The 19,220-nt window shown below is 47.2% G+C and overlaps 1 protein-coding gene across 2 annotated transcripts in view; it reads right to left on the reverse strand.

Moving 5' to 3' along the window:
* TRIM45 (tripartite motif containing 45) overlaps positions 1–16,590 on the reverse strand; it is a 31,016-nt gene extending 14,426 nt beyond the window's left edge. For both annotated transcript variants that reach the window (XM_069760424.1, XM_069760423.1), the window contains exon 1: positions 15,702–16,590. In XM_069760424.1, the coding sequence (XP_069616525.1) occupies positions 15,702–16,108 (407 nt within the window). In that variant the 5' untranslated portion in view covers positions 16,109–16,590. The remainder of the gene's footprint in view (positions 1–15,701) is intronic.
* Between the last annotated feature and the right edge of the window lie 2,630 nt (positions 16,591–19,220).

The raw sequence follows: 19,220 nt of genomic DNA on the forward strand, positions 1-19,220 counted from the left end.
AGGAGAGGATTAGATACACGGCTCAGCAGTCAGTATCACACAGGAGAGGATTAGATACACGGCTCAGCAGTCAGTATCACACAGGAGAGGATTAGATACACGGCTCAGCAGACAGTATCATACAGGAAAGGATGAGATACACAGCTCAGCAGACAGTATCACACAGGATAGGATTAGATACACGGCTCAGCAGACAGTATCACACAGGATAGGATTAGATACACGGCTCAGCAGTCAGTATCACACAGGAGAGGATTAGATACACGGCTCAGCAGACAGTATCACACAGGATAGGATTAGATACACGGCTCAGCAGTCAGTATCACACAGGATAGGATTAGATACACGGCTCAGCAGACAGTATCACACAGGAGAGGATTAGATACACGGCTCAGCAGTCAGTATCACACAGGATAGGATTAGATACATGGCTCAGCAGACAGTATCACACAGGATAGGATTAGATACACGGCTCAGCAGACAGTATCACACAGGAGAGGATTAGATACACGGCTCAGCAGTCAGTATCACACAGGATAGGATTAGATACACAGCTCAGCAGTCAGTATCACACAGGAGAGGATTAGATACACAGCTCAGCAGACAGCATCACACAGGATAGGATTAGATACACGGCTCAGCAGTCAGTATTACACAGGATAGGATTAGATACACAGCTCAGCAGTCAGTATCACACAGGAAAGGATTAGATACACGGCTCAGCAGTCAGTATTACACAGGAGAGGATTAGATACACGGCTCAGCAGTCAGTATCACACAGGAAAGGATTAGATACACGGCTCAGCAGTCAGTATTACACAGGATAGGATTAGATACACAGCTCAGCAGTCAGTATCCCACAGGAGAGGATTAGATACACGGCTCAGCAGACAGTATCACACAGTAAAGGATTAGATACACAGCTCAGCAGACAGCATCACACAGGATAGGATTAGATACACAGCTCAGCAGTCAGTATCACACAGGATAGGATTAGATACACAGCTCAGCAGTCAGTATCACACATGAGAGGATTAGATACACAGTTTAGCAGACAGTATCACACAGGATAGGATTAGATACACAGTTTAGCAGACAGTATCACACAGGATAGGATTAGCTACACGGCTCAGCAGTCAGTATCACACAGGAGAGGATTAGATACACCGCTCAGCAGACAGTATCACACAGGATAGGATTAGATACACAGCTCAGCAGTCAGTATCACACAGGATAGGATTAGATACACGGCTCAGCAGTCAGTATCACACAGGATAGGATTAGATACACGGCTCAGCAGTCAGTATCACACAGGATAGGATTAGATACACGGCTCAGCAGACAGTATCACACAGGATAGGATTAGATACACGGCTCAGCAGACAGTATCACACAGGATAGGATTAGATATACAGCTCAGCAGACAGTATCACACAGGAAAGGATTAGATACACGGCTCAGCAGTCAGTATTACACAGGATAGGATTAGATACACAGCTCAGCAGTCAGTATCCCACAGGAGAGGATTAGATACACGGCTCAGCAGACAGTATCACACAGTAAAGGATTAGATACACAGCTCAGCAGACAGCATCACACAGGATAGGATTAGATACACGGCTCAGCAGACAGTATCACACAGGATAGGATTAGATACATGGCTCAGCAGTCAGTATCACACAGGATAGGATTAGATACACAGCTCAGCAGTCAGTATCACACATGAGAGGATTAGATACACAGTTTAGCAGACAGTATCACACAGGATAGGATTAGCTACACGGCTCAGCAGTCAGTATCACACAGGAGAGGATTAGATACACCGCTCAGCAGACAGTATCACACAGGATAGGATTAGATACACGGCTCAGCAGACAGTATCACACAGGATAGGATTAGATACACGGCTCAGCAGTCAGTATCACACAGGATAGGATTAGATACATGGCTCAGCAGTCAGTATCACACAGGATAGGATTAGATACACAGCTCAGCAGTCAGTATCACACAGGAGAGGATTAGATACACAGTTTAGCAGACAGTATCACACAGGATAGGATTAGATACACGGCTCAGCAGTCAGTATCACACAGGAGAGGATTAGATACACCGCTCAGCAGTCAGTATCACACAGGAGAGGATTAGATACACGGCTCAGCAGACAGTATCACACAGGAGAGGATTAGATACACGGCTCAGCAGAGAGTATCACACAGGATAGGATTGGCAGCAGCTGCCAAGGCAAACAGGATCATGGGGTGCATTAAAAGAGGTCTGGATACACATGATGAGAGCATTATACTGCCTCTGTACAAATCCCTAGTTAGACCGCACATGGAGTACTGTGTCCAGTTTTGGGCACCGGTGCTCAGGAAGGATATAATGGAACTAGAGAGAGTACAAAGGAGGGCAACAAAATTAATAAAGGGGATGGGAGAACTACAATACCCAGATAGATTAGCGAAATTAGGATTATTTAGTCTAGAAAAAAGACGACTGAGGGGCGATCTAATAACCATGTATAAGTATATAAGGGGACAATACAAATATCTCGCTGAGGATCTGTTTATACCAAGGAAGGTGACGGGCACAAGGGGGCATTCTTTGCGTCTGGAGGAGAGAAGGTTTTTCCACCAACATAGAAGAGGATTCTTTACTGTTAGGCCGGCGTCACACACAGCGTAAAACAATACGGTCCGTATATTACGGCCGTAATACGCTGAAAAGTCCCAAAAAAAATGGTCCGTTGCTCCTCCGTATGCAGGCTGTGTCAGCGTTTTTTGCGCATGGCATCCTCCGTATGTAATCCGTATGGCATCCGTACTGCGTGCTTTTCTCGCAGGCTTGCAAAACCAACATACCGCTATAGAAGTGATCCATGTGTCCCAAAAAGAAAAGAATATATATATATATATATATATATATATTTATATATATATATATATATATATATATATGTCAGTAGACACATATTTGTATATATATTAATATTTATTCCAGCGCTATACAGCTTGAAAGCCGGTAATTCAATTACCGGCTTTTTCCTTCTCCTTCCTAAACCCGACATGATTTGAGACATGGTTTACATACAGTAAACCATGTCTTCTCTCCATTTTTTTTGCAGATTCCACACTACTAATGTCAGTAGTGTGTATCTGCAAAATTTGGCCGTTCTAGCTCTTAAAATAAAGGGTTAAATGGCGGAAAAAATTGGCGTGGGCTCCCGCGCAATTTTCTCCGCCAGAGTAGTAAAGCCAGTGACTGAGGGCAGATATTAATAGCCTGGAGAGGGTCCATGGTTATTGGCCCCCCCCTGGCTAAAAATATCTGCCCCCAGCCACCCCACAAAAGGCACATCTGGAAGATGCGCCTATTCTGGCACTTGGCCACTCTCTTCCCATTCCCGTGTAGCGGTGGGATATGGGGTAATGAAGGGTTAATGCCACCTTGCTATTGTAAGGTGACATTAAGCCTAATTAATAATGGAGAGGCGTCAATTATGACACCTATCCATTATTAATCCAATTGTAGTGAAGGGTTAAATAAAACACAAACACATTATTTAAAATTATTTTAATGAAATAAAAACAATGGTTGTTGTAGTATTTTATTCAATGCCCAATCCAGTCACTGAAGACCCTCGTTCTGTGAGTAAAGAAACATAATAAACCAACAATATACTTACCCTCCGCAGATCTGTAACGTCCAACGATGTAAATCCTTCTGAAGGGGTTAAAACATTTTGCAGCAAGGAGCTGTGCTAATGCAGGCTGCTCCTCGCTGCAAAACCCCAGGGAATGAGGCTAAAAATAGATCAATGATCTATATTTAGCTTCATTTGCGGTGAGGCGCCCTCTGCTGGCTGTTCATAGATCGTGGGAAATTACCTAGAAAGCCAGGGAGCTCGATATAAAGCCAGGGAGCTTTCTAGGTAATTTCCCACGATCTATGAACAGCCAGCAGAGGGCGCCTCACCGCAAATGAAGCTAAATATAGATCATTGATCTATTTTTAGCCTCATTCCCTGGGGTTTTGCAGCGAGGAGGAGCAGCCTGCATTAGCACAGCTCCTTGCTGCAAAATGTTTTAACCCCTTCAGAAGGATTTACATCGTTGGACGTTACAGATCTGCGGAGGGTAAGTATATTGTTGGTTTATTATGTTTCTTTACTCACAGAACGAGGGTCTTCAGTGACTGGATTGGGCGCTGAATAAAATACTACAACAACCATTGTTTTTATTTCATTAAAATAATTTTAAATAATGTGTTTGTGTTTTATTTAACCCTTCACTACAATTGGATTAATAATGGATAGGTGTCATAATTGACGCCTCTCCATTATTAATTAGGCTTAATGTCACCTTACAATAGCAAGGTGACATTAACCCTTTATTACCCCATATCCCACCGCTACACGGGAATGGGAAGAGAGTGGCCAAGTGCCAGAATAGACGCATCTTCCAGATGTGCCTTTTCTGGGGTGGCTGGGGGCAGATATTTTTAGCCAGGGGGGGGGGGCCAATAACCATGGACCCTCTCCAGGCTATTAATATCTGCCCTCAGTCACTGGCTTTACTACTCTGGCGGAGAAAATTGCGCGGGAGCCCACGCCAATTTTTTCCGCCATTTAACCCTTTATTTTAAGAGCTAGAACGGCCAAATTTTGCAGATACACACTACTAACATTAGTAGTGTGGAATCTGCAAAAAAAATGGAGAGAAGACATGGTTTACTGTATGTAAACCATGTCTCAAATCATGTCGGGTTTTATGAAGGAGAAAGAAAAAGCCGGTAATTGAATTACCGGCTTTCAAGCTGTATAGCGCTGGAATAAATATTAATATATATACAAATATGTGTCTAATGACATATATATATATATATATATATATACCCTTATACTATGTGTACACATTTATTCTACCTATTCTACTGTAAGCTGTCAGTGTGATTTTACTGTACACCGCACTGAATTACCGGCTTTTCTCTCTAACAGCGCTGCGTATTTCTCGCAAGTCACACTGCTTGTCCGTGTGTAATCCGTATTTTTCACGCTTCCATAGACTTTCATTGGCGTATTTCTTGCGCAGTACGGTGACAAACGCAGCATGCTGCGATTTTGTACGGCCGTAGAAAGCCGTATAATACTGATCAGTAAAATACGGCAAATAGGAGCAGGGGCATAGAGAATAATTGTGCCGTATTTTTTGCGAGTTTTACGGACGTAGATTCTGCGCTCTTACGTCCGTAAAACTCGCATGTGTGACGGCGGCCTTAGGGCAGTGAGAATCTGGAATTGCTTGCCTGAGGAGGTGGTGATGGCGAACTCAGTCGAGGGGTTCAAGAGAGGCCTGGATGTCTTCCTGGAGCAGAACAATATTGTATCATACAATTATTAGGTTGTGTAGAAGGACGTAGATCTGGGGATTTATTATGATGGAATATAGGCTGAACTGGATGGACAAATGTCTTTTTTCGGCCTTACTAACTATGTTACTATGTTACTATGATTAAATACACAGCTCAGCAGTCAGTATCACACAGGAGAGGATTAGATACACGGCTCAGCAGTCAGTATCACACAGGAGAGGATTAGATACACGGCTCAGCAGTCAGTATCACACAGGATAGGATTAGATACACAGCTCAGCAGACAGTATCACACAGGAGAGGATTAGATACACGGCTCAGCAGTCAGTATCACACAGGAGAGGATTAGATACACGGCTCAGCAGTCAGTATCACACAGGAGAGGATTAGATACACAGCTCAGCAGACAGTATCACACAGGAAAGGATTAGATACACGGCTCAGCAGTCAGTATCACACAGGAGAGGATTAGATACACGGCTCAGCAGTCAGTATCACACAGGAGAGGATTAGATACACGGCTCAGCAGTCAGTATCACACAGGATAGGATTAGATACACAGCTCAGCAGACAGTATCACACAGGAGAGGATTAGATACACGGCTCAGCAGACAGTATCACACAGGAAAGGATTAGATACACGGCTCAGCAGTCAGTATCACACAGGAGAGGATTAGATACACGGCTCAGCAGACAGTATCACACAGGATAGGATTAGATACACGGCTCAGCAGTCAGTATCACATCACACAGGAGAGGATTAGATACACGGCTCAGCAGTCAGTATCACACAGGAGAGGATTAGATACACGACTCAGCAGTCAGTATCACACAGGAGAGGATTAGATACACGGCTCAGCAGACAGTATCACACAGGATTGGATTAGATACACGGCTCAGCAGTCAGTATCACACAGGAGAGGATTAGATACACGGCTCAGCACAGTATCACACAGGATAGGATTAGATACACGGCTCAGCAGTCAGTATCACACAGGAGAGGATTAGATACACGGCTCAGCAGACAGTATCACACAGGAAAGGATTAGATACACGGCTCAGCAGTCAGTATCACACAGGAGAGGATTAGATACACGGCTCAGCAGTCAGTATCACACAGGAGAGGATTAGATACACGGCTCAGCAGTCAGTATCACACAGGATAGGATTAGATACACAGCTCAGCAGACAGTATCACACAGGAGAGGATTAGATACACGGCTCAGCAGACAGTATCACACAGGAAAGGATTAGATACACGGCTCAGCAGTCAGTATCACACAGGAGAGGATTAGATACACGGCTCAGCAGACAGTATCACACAGGATAGGATTAGATACACAGTTTAGCAGACAGTATCACACAGGATAGGATTAGATACACGGCTCAGCAGTCAGTATCACACAGGAGAGGATTAGATACACCGCTCAGCAGTCAGTATCACACAGGAGAGGATTAGATACACAGTTTAGCAGACAGTATCACACAGGAGAGGATTAGATACACGGCTCAGCAGTCAGTATCACATCACACAGGAGAGGATTAGATACACGGCTCAGCAGTCAGTATCACACAGGAGAGGATTAGATACACGACTCAGCAGTCAGTATCACACAGGAGAGGATTAGATACACGGCTCAGCAGACAGTATCACACAGGATTGGATTAGATACACGGCTCAGCAGTCAGTATCACACAGGAGAGGATTAGATACACGGCTCAGCACAGTATCACACAGGATAGGATTAGATACACGGCTCAGCAGTCAGTATCACACAGGAGAGGATTAGATACACGACTCAGCAGTCAGTATCACACAGGAGAGGATTAGATACACGGCTCAGCAGACAGTATCACACAGGATAGGATTAGATACACGGCTCAGCAGTCAGTATCACACAGGAGAGGATTAGATACACGGCTCAGCAGACAGTATCACACAGTAAAGGATTAGATACACGGCTCAGCAGTCAGTATCACACAGGAGAGGATTAGATACACGGCTCAGCAGTCAGTATCACACAGGAGAGGATTAGATACACGGCTCAGCACAGTATCACACAGGATAGGATTAGATACACGGCTCAGCAGTCAGTATCACACAGGAGAGGATTAGATACACGACTCAGCAGTCAGTATCACACAGGAGAGGATTAGATACACGGCTCAGCAGACAGTATCACACAGGATAGGATTAGATACACGGCTCAGCAGACAGTATCACACAGGAGAGGATTAGATACACGGCTCAGCAGACAGTATCACACAGGATAGGATTAGATACACGGCTCAGCAGTCAGTATCACACAGGATAGGATTAGATACACAGCTCAGCAGTCAGTATCACACAGGAGAGGATTAGATACACAGTTTAGCAGACAGTATCACACAGGATAGGATTAGATACACGGCTCAGCAGTCAGTATCACACAGGAGAGGATTAGATACACCGCTCAGCAGTCAGTATCACACAGGAGAGGATTAGATACACAGTTTAGCAGACAGTATCACACAGGAGAGGATTAGATACACGGCTCAGCAGTCAGTATCACACAGGAGAGGATTAGATACACCGCTCAGCAGACAGTATCACACAGGATTGGATTAGATACACGGCTCAGCAGTCAGTATCACACAGGAGAGGAGTAGATACACGGCTCAGCACAGTATCACACAGGATAGGATTAGATACACGGCTCAGCAGTCAGTATCACACAGGAGAGGATTAGATACACGGCTCAGCAGTCAGTATCACACAGGAGAGGATTAGATACACGACTCAGCAGTCAGTATCACACAGGAGAGGATTAGATACACGGCTCAGCAGACAGTATCACACAGGATTGGATTAGATACACGGCTCAGCAGTCAGTATCACACAGGAGAGGATTAGATACACGACTCAGCAGTCAGTATCACACAGGAGAGGATTAGATACACGGCTCAGCAGACAGTATCACACAGGATTGGATTAGATACACGGCTCAGCAGTCAGTATCACACATGATTGGATTAGATATGCTATAATGATAAATAATAATAATATGCGTCTCCGATCCCCCCCGCACACAGAGATATATGAGCAGGTGTAGCCTCCACTAGTGGGCGCTCTGGGCGGACTGCAGACGTCAGTGGCAGTCGGGGTGTTGTCTCTTGTGCTGGAGGTTTGGGGCTTTTCCGGGGATTTTCCACTAGATGCATTTTGCTATTTCCAGGCTGGTAATAGATGTATGACCTCTGGGACCCCCCCGATCGTGAATACGGGGGTCCCAGTTCTCTTGTGTGAATGGATTGGCAGTGAACAACAGTGACAACCCTCCGTGCACTTCTATGGGACTTGCTGCTCGGTTGCACCTGGAGTTATCTATGGTGGGCAATACATGGAATCAGAAATCCCATTTACTATAAGCCGTTCTTGGCCCCCATAAGGATGTGTCATGGAATTACTCAGCGTAGGACATCGAGCCCACGAGGGACCCTGAGACTCTGCAACTGCCATCATCAGATCGGAGCGGGGCCAGTGATTGGGATCCCCCCGGCCCCCCACCATCAGCTGCAGGTGGCGACATATGTGATACGGAAATGTGCACGAGAAAGAAGAAATGAAACAAGTGAAAAGTATCGAGAAGATTGAGAAATGTGAAGCAACCGGGAGGGGAGCGCCCTGCGGGGATCACCGGGGAACTCCGAAAAATCACACATGCTAATAATAATCCCCAAATTCCCCGAGCGCTGGAGGATGGAGCACCCAGAGACACAGCCCGAGATAGAGGTGTAGGGATCATGGAAGGGTCGAGTAGGGATTGTGTAGGGATCGAGTAGGGATCGAGGCTGCCCTGCCCCCGCTCTGGCAGTTACATGGTTACAGCGACCCTCTCTTTGCCACGTTTTACGCCGACCTCGCTGAACAGCTCCTATAATGTGACACGTCTCCTCTGATGGCAATTTCCTGCAGTGCATTACTGACGTTATTCTACACTTAACCCCTGAAAAACTGATAAGTAAAAAATAAACTAAAACAAAAGGTCCAAAATACTAATAGGGTTCCCGTTGATGAAATATCGTCATATAATCTGCGCCTGCCTCTGATGTTCTGTACCAAACAGACTCCACTCTGGTGCTGAACTGCTTTCCCTATTGCCTGCTCCTTTCATCATGTGCTCCTCCCCATACGGTGCTTTTCTTATGAGCCTGTAACACCCCAGGTAACCGGTTGTTACAGTGGCATTGCTTTTCTCACAGGGAGAGTGATGTCATGCTTGGAAGCGAGGAAGGGTCCCTTTAACAGGTATTCACGCACATGCAACATGTTCTGACTCTAGGCCAGAAGGGGGAGCCTTAACCTCGGTTTCAGGGGAGCTTCCCTAGATATATATACTGGCCTGGGGGAGGAGTTAGTTAGTCTGTCAGAGAGACAGAGCAGAGTGGAAACAGAGTCTCAGAGGAAAGCTGGGGCCGTGCAGCCACGTGGGGTGCTGCAGCTCCTGGAAGGAACGAGAACAGTGCAGTCTGTAGGGGACTGAGAGTGGAAGTGGAGCACAGGAGAGTAAAGAGCTGGAGGGAAGCTGCGACTGAGCTTCCTCCATGCTGGAGCGCAGAATTCTGGTAACCGGAAGACCAAGGTTGTGGGGATAACTTCATGCCCCAAGGCAAAGATCAGCGGACAGCAAATTGCAGGTTTCCTCTCTACCATTAACACCCAAAGACACAGTAGCAGATAGAGTCTGGAGTAATCTGAGAGACCCTGTAAAAAGGCATGAGTTACGCTGCCTTGCAAAAGTATTCGGCCCCCTGGAACTTTTAAACCTTTTCCCACATATCATGCTTGAAGCATAATGATACTAAATGTAAATTTTTGGTGAAGAATCAACAAGTGGAACACAATTGTGAAGTTAAACAAAATTTATTGGTTATTTAAAATTTTTGTGGAAATTCAAAAACTGAAAAGTTGGGCGTGCAAAATTATTCGGCCCCTTTCCTTTCAGTGCAGCAAACTCACTCCAGAAGTTCATTGTGGATCTCTGAATGATCCAATGTTGTCCTAAATGCCTAATGATGATAAATATAATCCACCTGTGTGTAATCACGTCTCCGTATAAATGCACCTGCTCTGTGATAGTCTCAGGGTTCTGTGTGAAGCACAGAGAGCATCATGAAGACCAAAGGGGTTTCATTATTACGATGATTAACGAAATCTTCATTAACCGGAGAGACATTGAATCCCAATTAATGGAAGGACACCCTGACAGAGACTTCCAACCCCACTTGGTTGGGGGATTCCAGATTCGCTTCCATGCCAGCCGGACCATACCAGTACCTGTGATCCGGTACCCTGGACTGTGGCTGCCTGAATTCTACAGTAAAGAGACTGCAACTTGTGTCCTGTTTCTTCCTACACCATCTACCATCTGTCCCTACTACATCAGGATCCCTGGGGACCCAGCTTCACCTATGGGAAGCTAGCCATCCCTGCTGCCATAACATCACCCCACTGGACCCCTTTAGGCAGCATTGGTCATCCCTGACCGAATACCATAGTTAGAGTCACGAACATTCTTATTCCTAAAAACCCCTTTAAAAACCATCTCTTTTAATTTGGACGCCCAGGGCCACGGAATAGGTTGCTGCCACCGTGACCACCCCTTTAACAATGACCGGACTCGATGCTGAGTAACCCCTAGGCCATGGCGGGCGCTCCAAGCCCTTTCCCTATCGCCTGCTCCTTTCATCATGTTCTCCTCCCTTATCCTGTGCTTTTCTTATGAGCCCATTCCCTATTGCCTGCTTCTTTCCTCATGTGCTCCTCCCCTATCCTGTGCTTTTCTTATGGACCCTTTATCACCTGCTCCTTTCATCAGGTGCTCCTCTGCTTAGCTACTCCCTTTAGTCTGTGCTGCTGCTCTAATCTATGCTCATCACCTATACTGAGCTGCCCCTCACGTCTGCTCTTTCCCTATCCTGTGTTCCGGCTTTATCCCCTACCTTATCCTGTACCTCTCTCCTATCCCCTGCTCCTCTTCTCATCATGTGCTCCTCCTCTATCCTTTGCTCTTCGCTCTGTGCTTCTCACCTATCCTCTTTTCACTCTATGCTCCTCCCCATACTAAAGTCACACTCCTGTCAGAAGCAGGACGACGCATGATGATATGGAAAGGAAGGGGAGCACTGCCACTAGGAAAAGATTACAGGGGGCGCCCCTGACACATGCTCTCTGCTACCCTTAGCTCCTCAGATGGGTTATTTCACCCCATGCGACGATCACAATCCTATCCCTGTCTTACCCCAAGAAAGACCCTGACTAGTGCATAGAGCAGCAGGAATACTAGACCTACTCTAACATAAAGACAAAAAAGAGAAGCAGACAAGGATAAAAGCAGCAATCCCTAAATGTACTCCCAGACTACAGAAGGGAAAAGGGGAAGGAAAAGGTGATATAAGGTTGAAAAACACTAAACTTCCAAATATCTCCAGAGACTTCTAAACGATCTCTCTTCACACAGCTCACACCTCCAGCTCCAATCCAGGTGATAGCAAGCTATAACTGGCAACTACTCAAGGTAAGAAGCGAGTACTTATACCAGAGGGGCATGGAGAACTCAGAACAGCTGAGATAACTCAGTATGGAGAGCCCTAGGAGACAAACAGTTTAACTCTTGCAACAACAGGGCAAGGGAAATCTGCACAACTGGAGGGCAAAGCAGAGCCAACCAGTGCAGATGCATGTGTAGCCAGCGATGCAATCTCCTAACCTTTCTCTGTCGCACTATCGCTGTGGCACCTATGCTCTTTGCACTGTGCTTCTCACCTATCCTCTTTTTATTCTATGATCCTCCTCTCGTCCTGTACTTTTTCATCATGTCTTCCTGCCCTATACTGTGCCCTTTCCCTATTGTTCTTCTCTATTCTGTGCTCGTCTCATCATGTGCTCCTCCTCTATCCTCTGCTCTTTGCCGCTCACCTATCCTCTCTTCCCTCTATACTCCGCTCCTTTATTGAGCTCCTCCTTTCATCCTGTGCTCCACTCCTATACTGTTCTCCTTTTCATCATGCCCTCCATTCCTGTCCTATACTCTCCTCTTCACTCTGTGCCTATCATCTTTCCTCTTTTCCCTCTATGCTCCACTCCTATACTATGCTCCTCCTCTCTTCCCTCTATGCTCTGATCCTATACTGCTCCTCCTCTCATCCTGTGCTTCACTCCTATGCTGAACTCCTCCTCTCATCCTGTGCTACACTCCTATACTGAGCTCCTCCCCTCTTCCTGTGCTCCACTCCTATACTGAGCTCCTCCCCTCATCCTGTGCTCCACTTCTATACTGAGATCCTCCTCTCTTTCCTCTATGCTCCACTCCTATTCTGAGGTACACCTCTCATCCTGTGCTCCACTCCTATATACTGAGCTTCTCCTCTCATCCTGTGCTCCACTTCAGTACTGAGGTCCTCTTCTCTTCCCTCTATGCCCCACTCCTATAATATGCTCCTCCTCTCTTCCCTCTATGCTCTGCTCCTATACTGTGCTCATCCTCCTGTCTTCCCTCTATGCTCCACTCCTATACTGAGCTCCTCCATTCATCCTGTTCTCCACTCCTATACTGAGCACCTCCTCTCATCCTGTGCTCCACTCCTATACTGTTGTCATGATCTGCAGTTTGTGGGATTAGGCAGTTCAGAGGTTAATCTGGACGGCCTCACTATGGGATTCTGGGAGGCTTCTTATAGCCTCATTGTTTGCTCACTCCTCGTCGCTTTTACTCTGACCCTTGGCCAAGTGTGTGTGACCGTTGTGTCTGTGCTTTGTGCCTGTGCCACTTTATGCTTGTCTGGTTCTGATCTTTTTCTGTCCCCGTTTAGAGTTGTCTGTCCCTCCTGTACTGCGCTACCATCTCCATGTATGACTCCTTGCTTACGTTTTGACTATTCTCTGCTCGCCCCTCTTGTACCACGCTGCCCTCTCCGTGTATGACCCCCGCCTGTCTGACCTGGGTTCCCCTCTCCTTCACTTCAGGGTCCCTGTAGCATCCTGCACTCATCTCCAGCAGCAGGATGCTAAGCTCCGCCCCCTGCGGTCATATGATCGTAGGTCCTTCTGTTCTGTTTTTCTCAGCACACTGCTCAGGTCCCGTCCGCCTGAGCTTTCCCTGCGGTATCTGACCCCGGGCTCGCCCGCAGTGTGGTTGAGTCACCCTGTTCAGCTGTGGCAGTGCGCCGGTGCTGACAGGATCCTGATAACTGTGCTCCTCCTCTCTTCCGTCCATGCTACGCTACTATAATGTGCTCCTCCTCCTGTCTTCTCTATGCTCCTCTCCTATACTGAGCTCCCCCTCTCATCCTGTGCTCCTCTCCTATACTGAGTTACCCCTCTCATTCTGTGCTCCACTCCTATACTGAGCTCCTCCTCTCATCCTGTGCTCCACTCCTATACTGAGCTCCTCTCATCCTGTGCTCCTGGAGCGCCCCCAAGGGCTAGGGGTACTCGGTACCGGGTACTTCGGTTCTCAAGGGGGATGTCACGGTGGCTGACCCGGTCCGTGGCCCTTGGGACGTCCGTTGTAAAAGGGGGAAAGGTCTTTAAAGGAGAAATGTTCGTGACGCCACATGTGGTATTCGGTCAGTGTGACCGACACTGCTTAGGGGTCCGCTGGGGTGATGTGATGGCAGCTAGATGGTATACCTTCCCACAGGTGAAGTATGTCCCCAGGACTTCCCAGTGTATAGATGGTGGATGGTGTGAGGTGCAGTGAAGAACGAGGACACAAGGTTGCAGTCTCTTTACCTTTTACTGAAGGCTTCAACATCCACAGTCCAGAGCACCAGATCACAGAGCAGGCAGAGTCCGGCTGGCTTGGCGGCAAATCCAGAATCCCCTTATCCAGGTGGAAATCAGTAGCCTTCCTCTAGCGCCTGGGTGTTGTAGTACCTTACCGCTGAGCCTCTCATAAGGTCCTCACAACTGTTGTAGATGTTCTAGATGTTATGTCTCTCTCTGTCCCCCAGATGGATAGGACAACCCGTATGACTGATGGCCTGAGGCTTTTTACAGGGACTCTAGCACGCCCCGGCCTCTCGTGGGTGCCACCTTGCCTCCTGGTTATGGGGCAGATCAGTAACATGAAATTAGCTGTCCTGCTGGTCTCTGGAGCGAGGCATAAAGGACTGTTGCTCCCTCAATGTTCCGGCTACCGGGATCCTGCACCTCAGAAGGAGGCAGCCTGTGCAGGGCAGAACTCCTTCTGGTTTCCACTCCTTTTGCTATGACTTCTTTCTTACTCTCTACAATACAGTTCTCTTGTGTCCTTTCTTAGGAACTGCCGCACGTGGGGCAGGCGCAGCTCCGTGTCCTTCTGTCTGGGCCTCTGACATGCTCCCACCCCTGTCAGGGACCAACTACCCGAGCCGAAGCTCAGCCAGCAACTGCCTAACTTCCTATCCAGGCCACCAGTTTTACCTAATTATGAAGAGTGCCCTAATAAATAGGAGCATAGCTCCCCCTGGTGGACTGGAGCGTGAAATGTGTTGTATGTTTGTGGTACCTGGTAAAGAAATTTCCTTTATTGCCTCCAAACATAACATCACTCCCCCCTAGAGAACGATATTACTGCAACGACCAGGACCCTGGGGCGCTGCACTCCACTCCTATACTGAGCTCCTCCTCTCATCCTGTGCTCCACTCCTATACTGTGCTTCTCCTCTCTTCCGTCTGTGCTCTGCTCCTATACTGAGCTCCTCCTCTCATCCTGTGCTCCACTCCTATACTGTGCTTCTCCTCTCTTCCTTCTGTGCTCTGCTCCTATACTGTGCTCCATTTCATCATGCCCTCCACCTCTATCCTATACTCTTCTTCGCTCTGTGCCTCTCATCTTTCCTCTCCTCCCTTTATGCTCCTCTCCCGTACCCAACTCCTCTCATCCTGCGCTTTTCTTCTTCATCTTGTGCCCTGTATGATGTGTCTTATTAGAGTTGTCTGAGTTATATAGAAACCTGCACACGAGCTGCAGCAGCGCTAAAGTATGAAATAATACCGTACGTTTCGGTGGTGAGCGGCGCTGGAACTCCTTTATTAGGCATTTTTTTGTGCCTTATGAAAAACGTGTGATTGAAAAACTTCCCAAATTTGTTAATGGCACACACCAGTAATTTTTTGGCTGGGGTAGGGCATTTAAAAAATGGTCTAAAAATAACCAAGTGGTGTAAACAGTATCTAAGACATCTGGCACACATACGACTCTCTAGCGTAAGGCTGTGAAGTCTAAAATACAGGCAGGACCGTAAATCTGCCCCTAAACCTGCAGACAGCTCCCATGTCTTTTTCCCCATCATCCCTCTTTTCTCACCTGTGTGCCAGGCAGCAGAATTCGCACATAGTCACCCTGCAGTCTTGGCACCGCTTCTCTCCCTTACTGTCTCCGCACAGATCACATGGCATCTCATCTCCACCACATCGAAGCCGCTCGAGCAGCACCTCTGTCTGTGCCGGCAGGTCCGGTATTAAGTCTCTGATGCCTCCGGGTGGTAGGGTCACTTCGGAGTCGCACACTGGGCACAGGACACTTTGCTGGGCCAATAGCTTCTGCCCTCGCTCCAGCGTGCTGAAGGGTTCTAGGCTTTGGAGGCAGCGCATACATAGAGTGTGTAGACAGGGCAGGACTCGGGGGTCCGAGAACAGGTCGTGGCACTGTGGACAGCGAGACCGGCACTTGATTGTCGCCACATCCTCCGGAGGGCAATGTACCTGTGCCATGGATCCCACCGACAACTCTTGAAATGTCTGTGATCAGAAGTAGCAGAAAAGTGAAGAACAGAAGGACTGTTCTAGGTGCTCCTAGGTGTAGGGCACAGTTCTAACCTGCAGTGGGTGCCGCGCAAAGTTCTAGACTGCAGTGGGTGCAGGGCAAAGTTCTAGACTGCAGTGGGTGCCGGGCAAAGTTCTAGACTGCAGTGGGTGCCGGGCAAAGTTCTAGACTGCAGTGGGTGCAGGGCAAAGTTCTAGACTGCAGTGGGTGCCGGGCAAAGTTCTAGACTGCAGTGGGTGCAGGGCACAGGGCATGAGCGGGGGATGAGACGTCTGCTGGGCCAGGCCTCAGTCACTGAGTGCACCCTGCTAATCTGCTCCCAGGAAGTGTAAAGAGCCTGGACACAGGTCTCACTCTGATCCGGACAGAGGGTGCTGCAGCCGTGCAGGCAGAACGGCCAAATCCTGAGCACATTCCCGGAATTCCAGTCCTCGGCTCTATGAACTCGCCCTGCCCCCGCCCTGCTGCTGGCGGTCACCCAACTCCACGAGTACCTGCAGCGCCCCCCACGTCTCAGAGATAGGCTAACAATGCCTGCAAAGGATATATATATATATACACATACACACACACATATATACAGAAGAAACGAGACGTTTCCATCCACTATATATACAGAGTAGTGATGAGCGAATATACTCGTTACTCGAGATTTCCCAGCATGCTCGGGTGTCCGTGGAGTATTTCTTAGTGCTCGGAGTTTTAGTTTTTCTTGCCGCAGCTGAATGATTAACAGCTATTAGCCAGCATAAGTACATGTGGGGATTCCTTAGCAACCAGGCAACCCCCACATGTACTTATGCTGGCTAACAGATGTAAATAATTCAGCTGCGGCGATGAAATCTAAATCTCCGAGCACTAAAAAATACTCGGAGGACACCCGAGCGTGCTGGGAAATATCGAGTGACAAGATGTGTCTTTATATAGCGTATAGAAACTCCTGGTTTCAACTGTATATATATATATATATATATATATATATATATATATATATATATATATATATATATATATACACACAGTTAGGTCCATATATATTTGGACAGAGACAACATTTTTCTAATTTTGGTTCTAGACCTCACCACAATGAATTTTAAACAAAACAATTCAGATGCAGTTGAAGTTCAGACTTTCAGCTTTCATTTGAGGGTATCCACATTAAAATTGGATGAAGGGTTTAGGAGTTTCAGCTCCTTAACATGTGCCACCCTGTTTTTAAAGGGACCAAAAGTAATTGGACAATTGACTCCAGGGCTATTTCATGGACAGGTGTGGGAAATCCCTTCGTTAAGTCATTCTCAATTAAGCAGATAAAAGGCCTGGAGTTGATTTGAGGTGTGGTGCTTACATTTGGAAGGTTTTGCTGTGAAATAAACATGCAGTCAAAGGAGTTCTCCATGCAGGTGAAACAAGCCATCCTTAAGCTGCGAAAACAGAAAAAACCCATCCGAGAAATTGCCACAATATTAGGAGTGACAAAATCTACAGTTTGGTCCATCCTGAGAAAGAAAGAAAGCAGTGGTGAACTCATCACTGCAAAAAGACCTGGGCGCCCTCAGAAGACAACAGTGGTGGACGATCGCAGAATAATCTCCATGGTGAAGAGAAACCCCTTCACAACAGCCAACCAAGTGACCAACACTCTCCAGGAGGTCGGCGTATCAATATCCAAATCTACCATAAAGAGAAGACTGCATGAAAGTAACTACAGAGGGGTCACTGCACGGTGCAGCCACTCATAAGCATCAAGAAGAAAAAGGCTAAAAACATCTAAAAAAGCCGCACAGTTCTGGAAGAACATTCTATGGAGAGACGAAACCAAGATCAACCTCTACCAGAATGATGGAAAGAGAAAAGTATGGTGAAGGCGTGGTCCAGCTCATGATACAAAGCATACCGCATCATCTGTAAAACACGGCAGAGGCAGTGTGATGGCGCGGGCATGCATAAACCCGGCGGAGGCAGTGTGATGGCGCGGGCATGCATAAACACGGCAGAGGCAGTGTGATGGCGCAGGCATGCATAAACCCGGCGGAGGCAGTGTGATGGCTTGGGCATGTATAAACCCGGCGGAGGCGGTGTGATGGCGCAGGCATGCATAAACCCGGCGGAGGCAGTGTGATGGCTTGGGCATGTATAAACACGGCAGAGGCAGTGTGATGGCGCAGGCATGCATAAACCCGGCGGAGGCGGTGTGATGGCGCGGGCATGCATAAACTCGGCGGAGGCGGTGTGATGGCACGGGCATGCATAAACCCGGCGGAGGCAGTGTGATGGTGCGGGCATGCATAAACCCGGCGGAGGCAGTGTGATGGCACGGGCATGCATAAACCCGGCGGAGGCAGTGTGATGGTGCGGGCATGCATGGCTGCCAGTGGCACTGGGTCACTAGTGTTTATTGATGATGTGACACAGGACAGAAGCAGCCGGATGATTTCTGAGGTCTTCAGAGCCGCCATACTGTGCGCTCAGATCCAGCTAAATGCAGCCAAACTGATTGGTCGTCGTTTCATACTACAGATGGACAATGACCATAAAACATAAAGCCAAAGCAACCAGGAGTTTATTAAAGCAAAGAAGTGGAATATTCCTGAATGGCCAAGTCAGTCACCTGATCTCAACCCAATTGAGCAGCATTTCACTTGTTAAAGACTAAACTTCAGACAGAAAGGCCACAAACAAACAGCAACTGAAAACCACCGCAGTGAAGGCCTGGCAGAGCATCAAAAAGGAGGAAACACAGCGTCTGGTGATGTACATGAGGTCAAGACTTCAGGCAGTCATTGCCAACAAAGGGTATTCAACCAAGTACTAGAAATTAACATTTTATTTAAAATTATTGAATCTGTCCAATTACTTTTGGGCCCTTTAAAAACAGGGTGGCACATGTTAAGGAGCTGAAACTCCTAAACCCTTCATCCAATTTTAATGTGGATACCCTCAAATGAAAGCTGAAAGTCTGAACTTCAAGTGCATCTGAATTGTTTTGCTTAAAATTCATTGTGGTAATGTCTATAACAAAAATTAGAAAAATGTTGTCTCTGTCCAAATATATATGGA

The sequence above is a fragment of the Ranitomeya imitator genome, chromosome 3, assembly GCF_032444005.1.
Source record: "Ranitomeya imitator isolate aRanImi1 chromosome 3, aRanImi1.pri, whole genome shotgun sequence".
In the NCBI taxonomy this organism is placed as follows: Eukaryota; Metazoa; Chordata; class Amphibia; order Anura; family Dendrobatidae; genus Ranitomeya; species Ranitomeya imitator.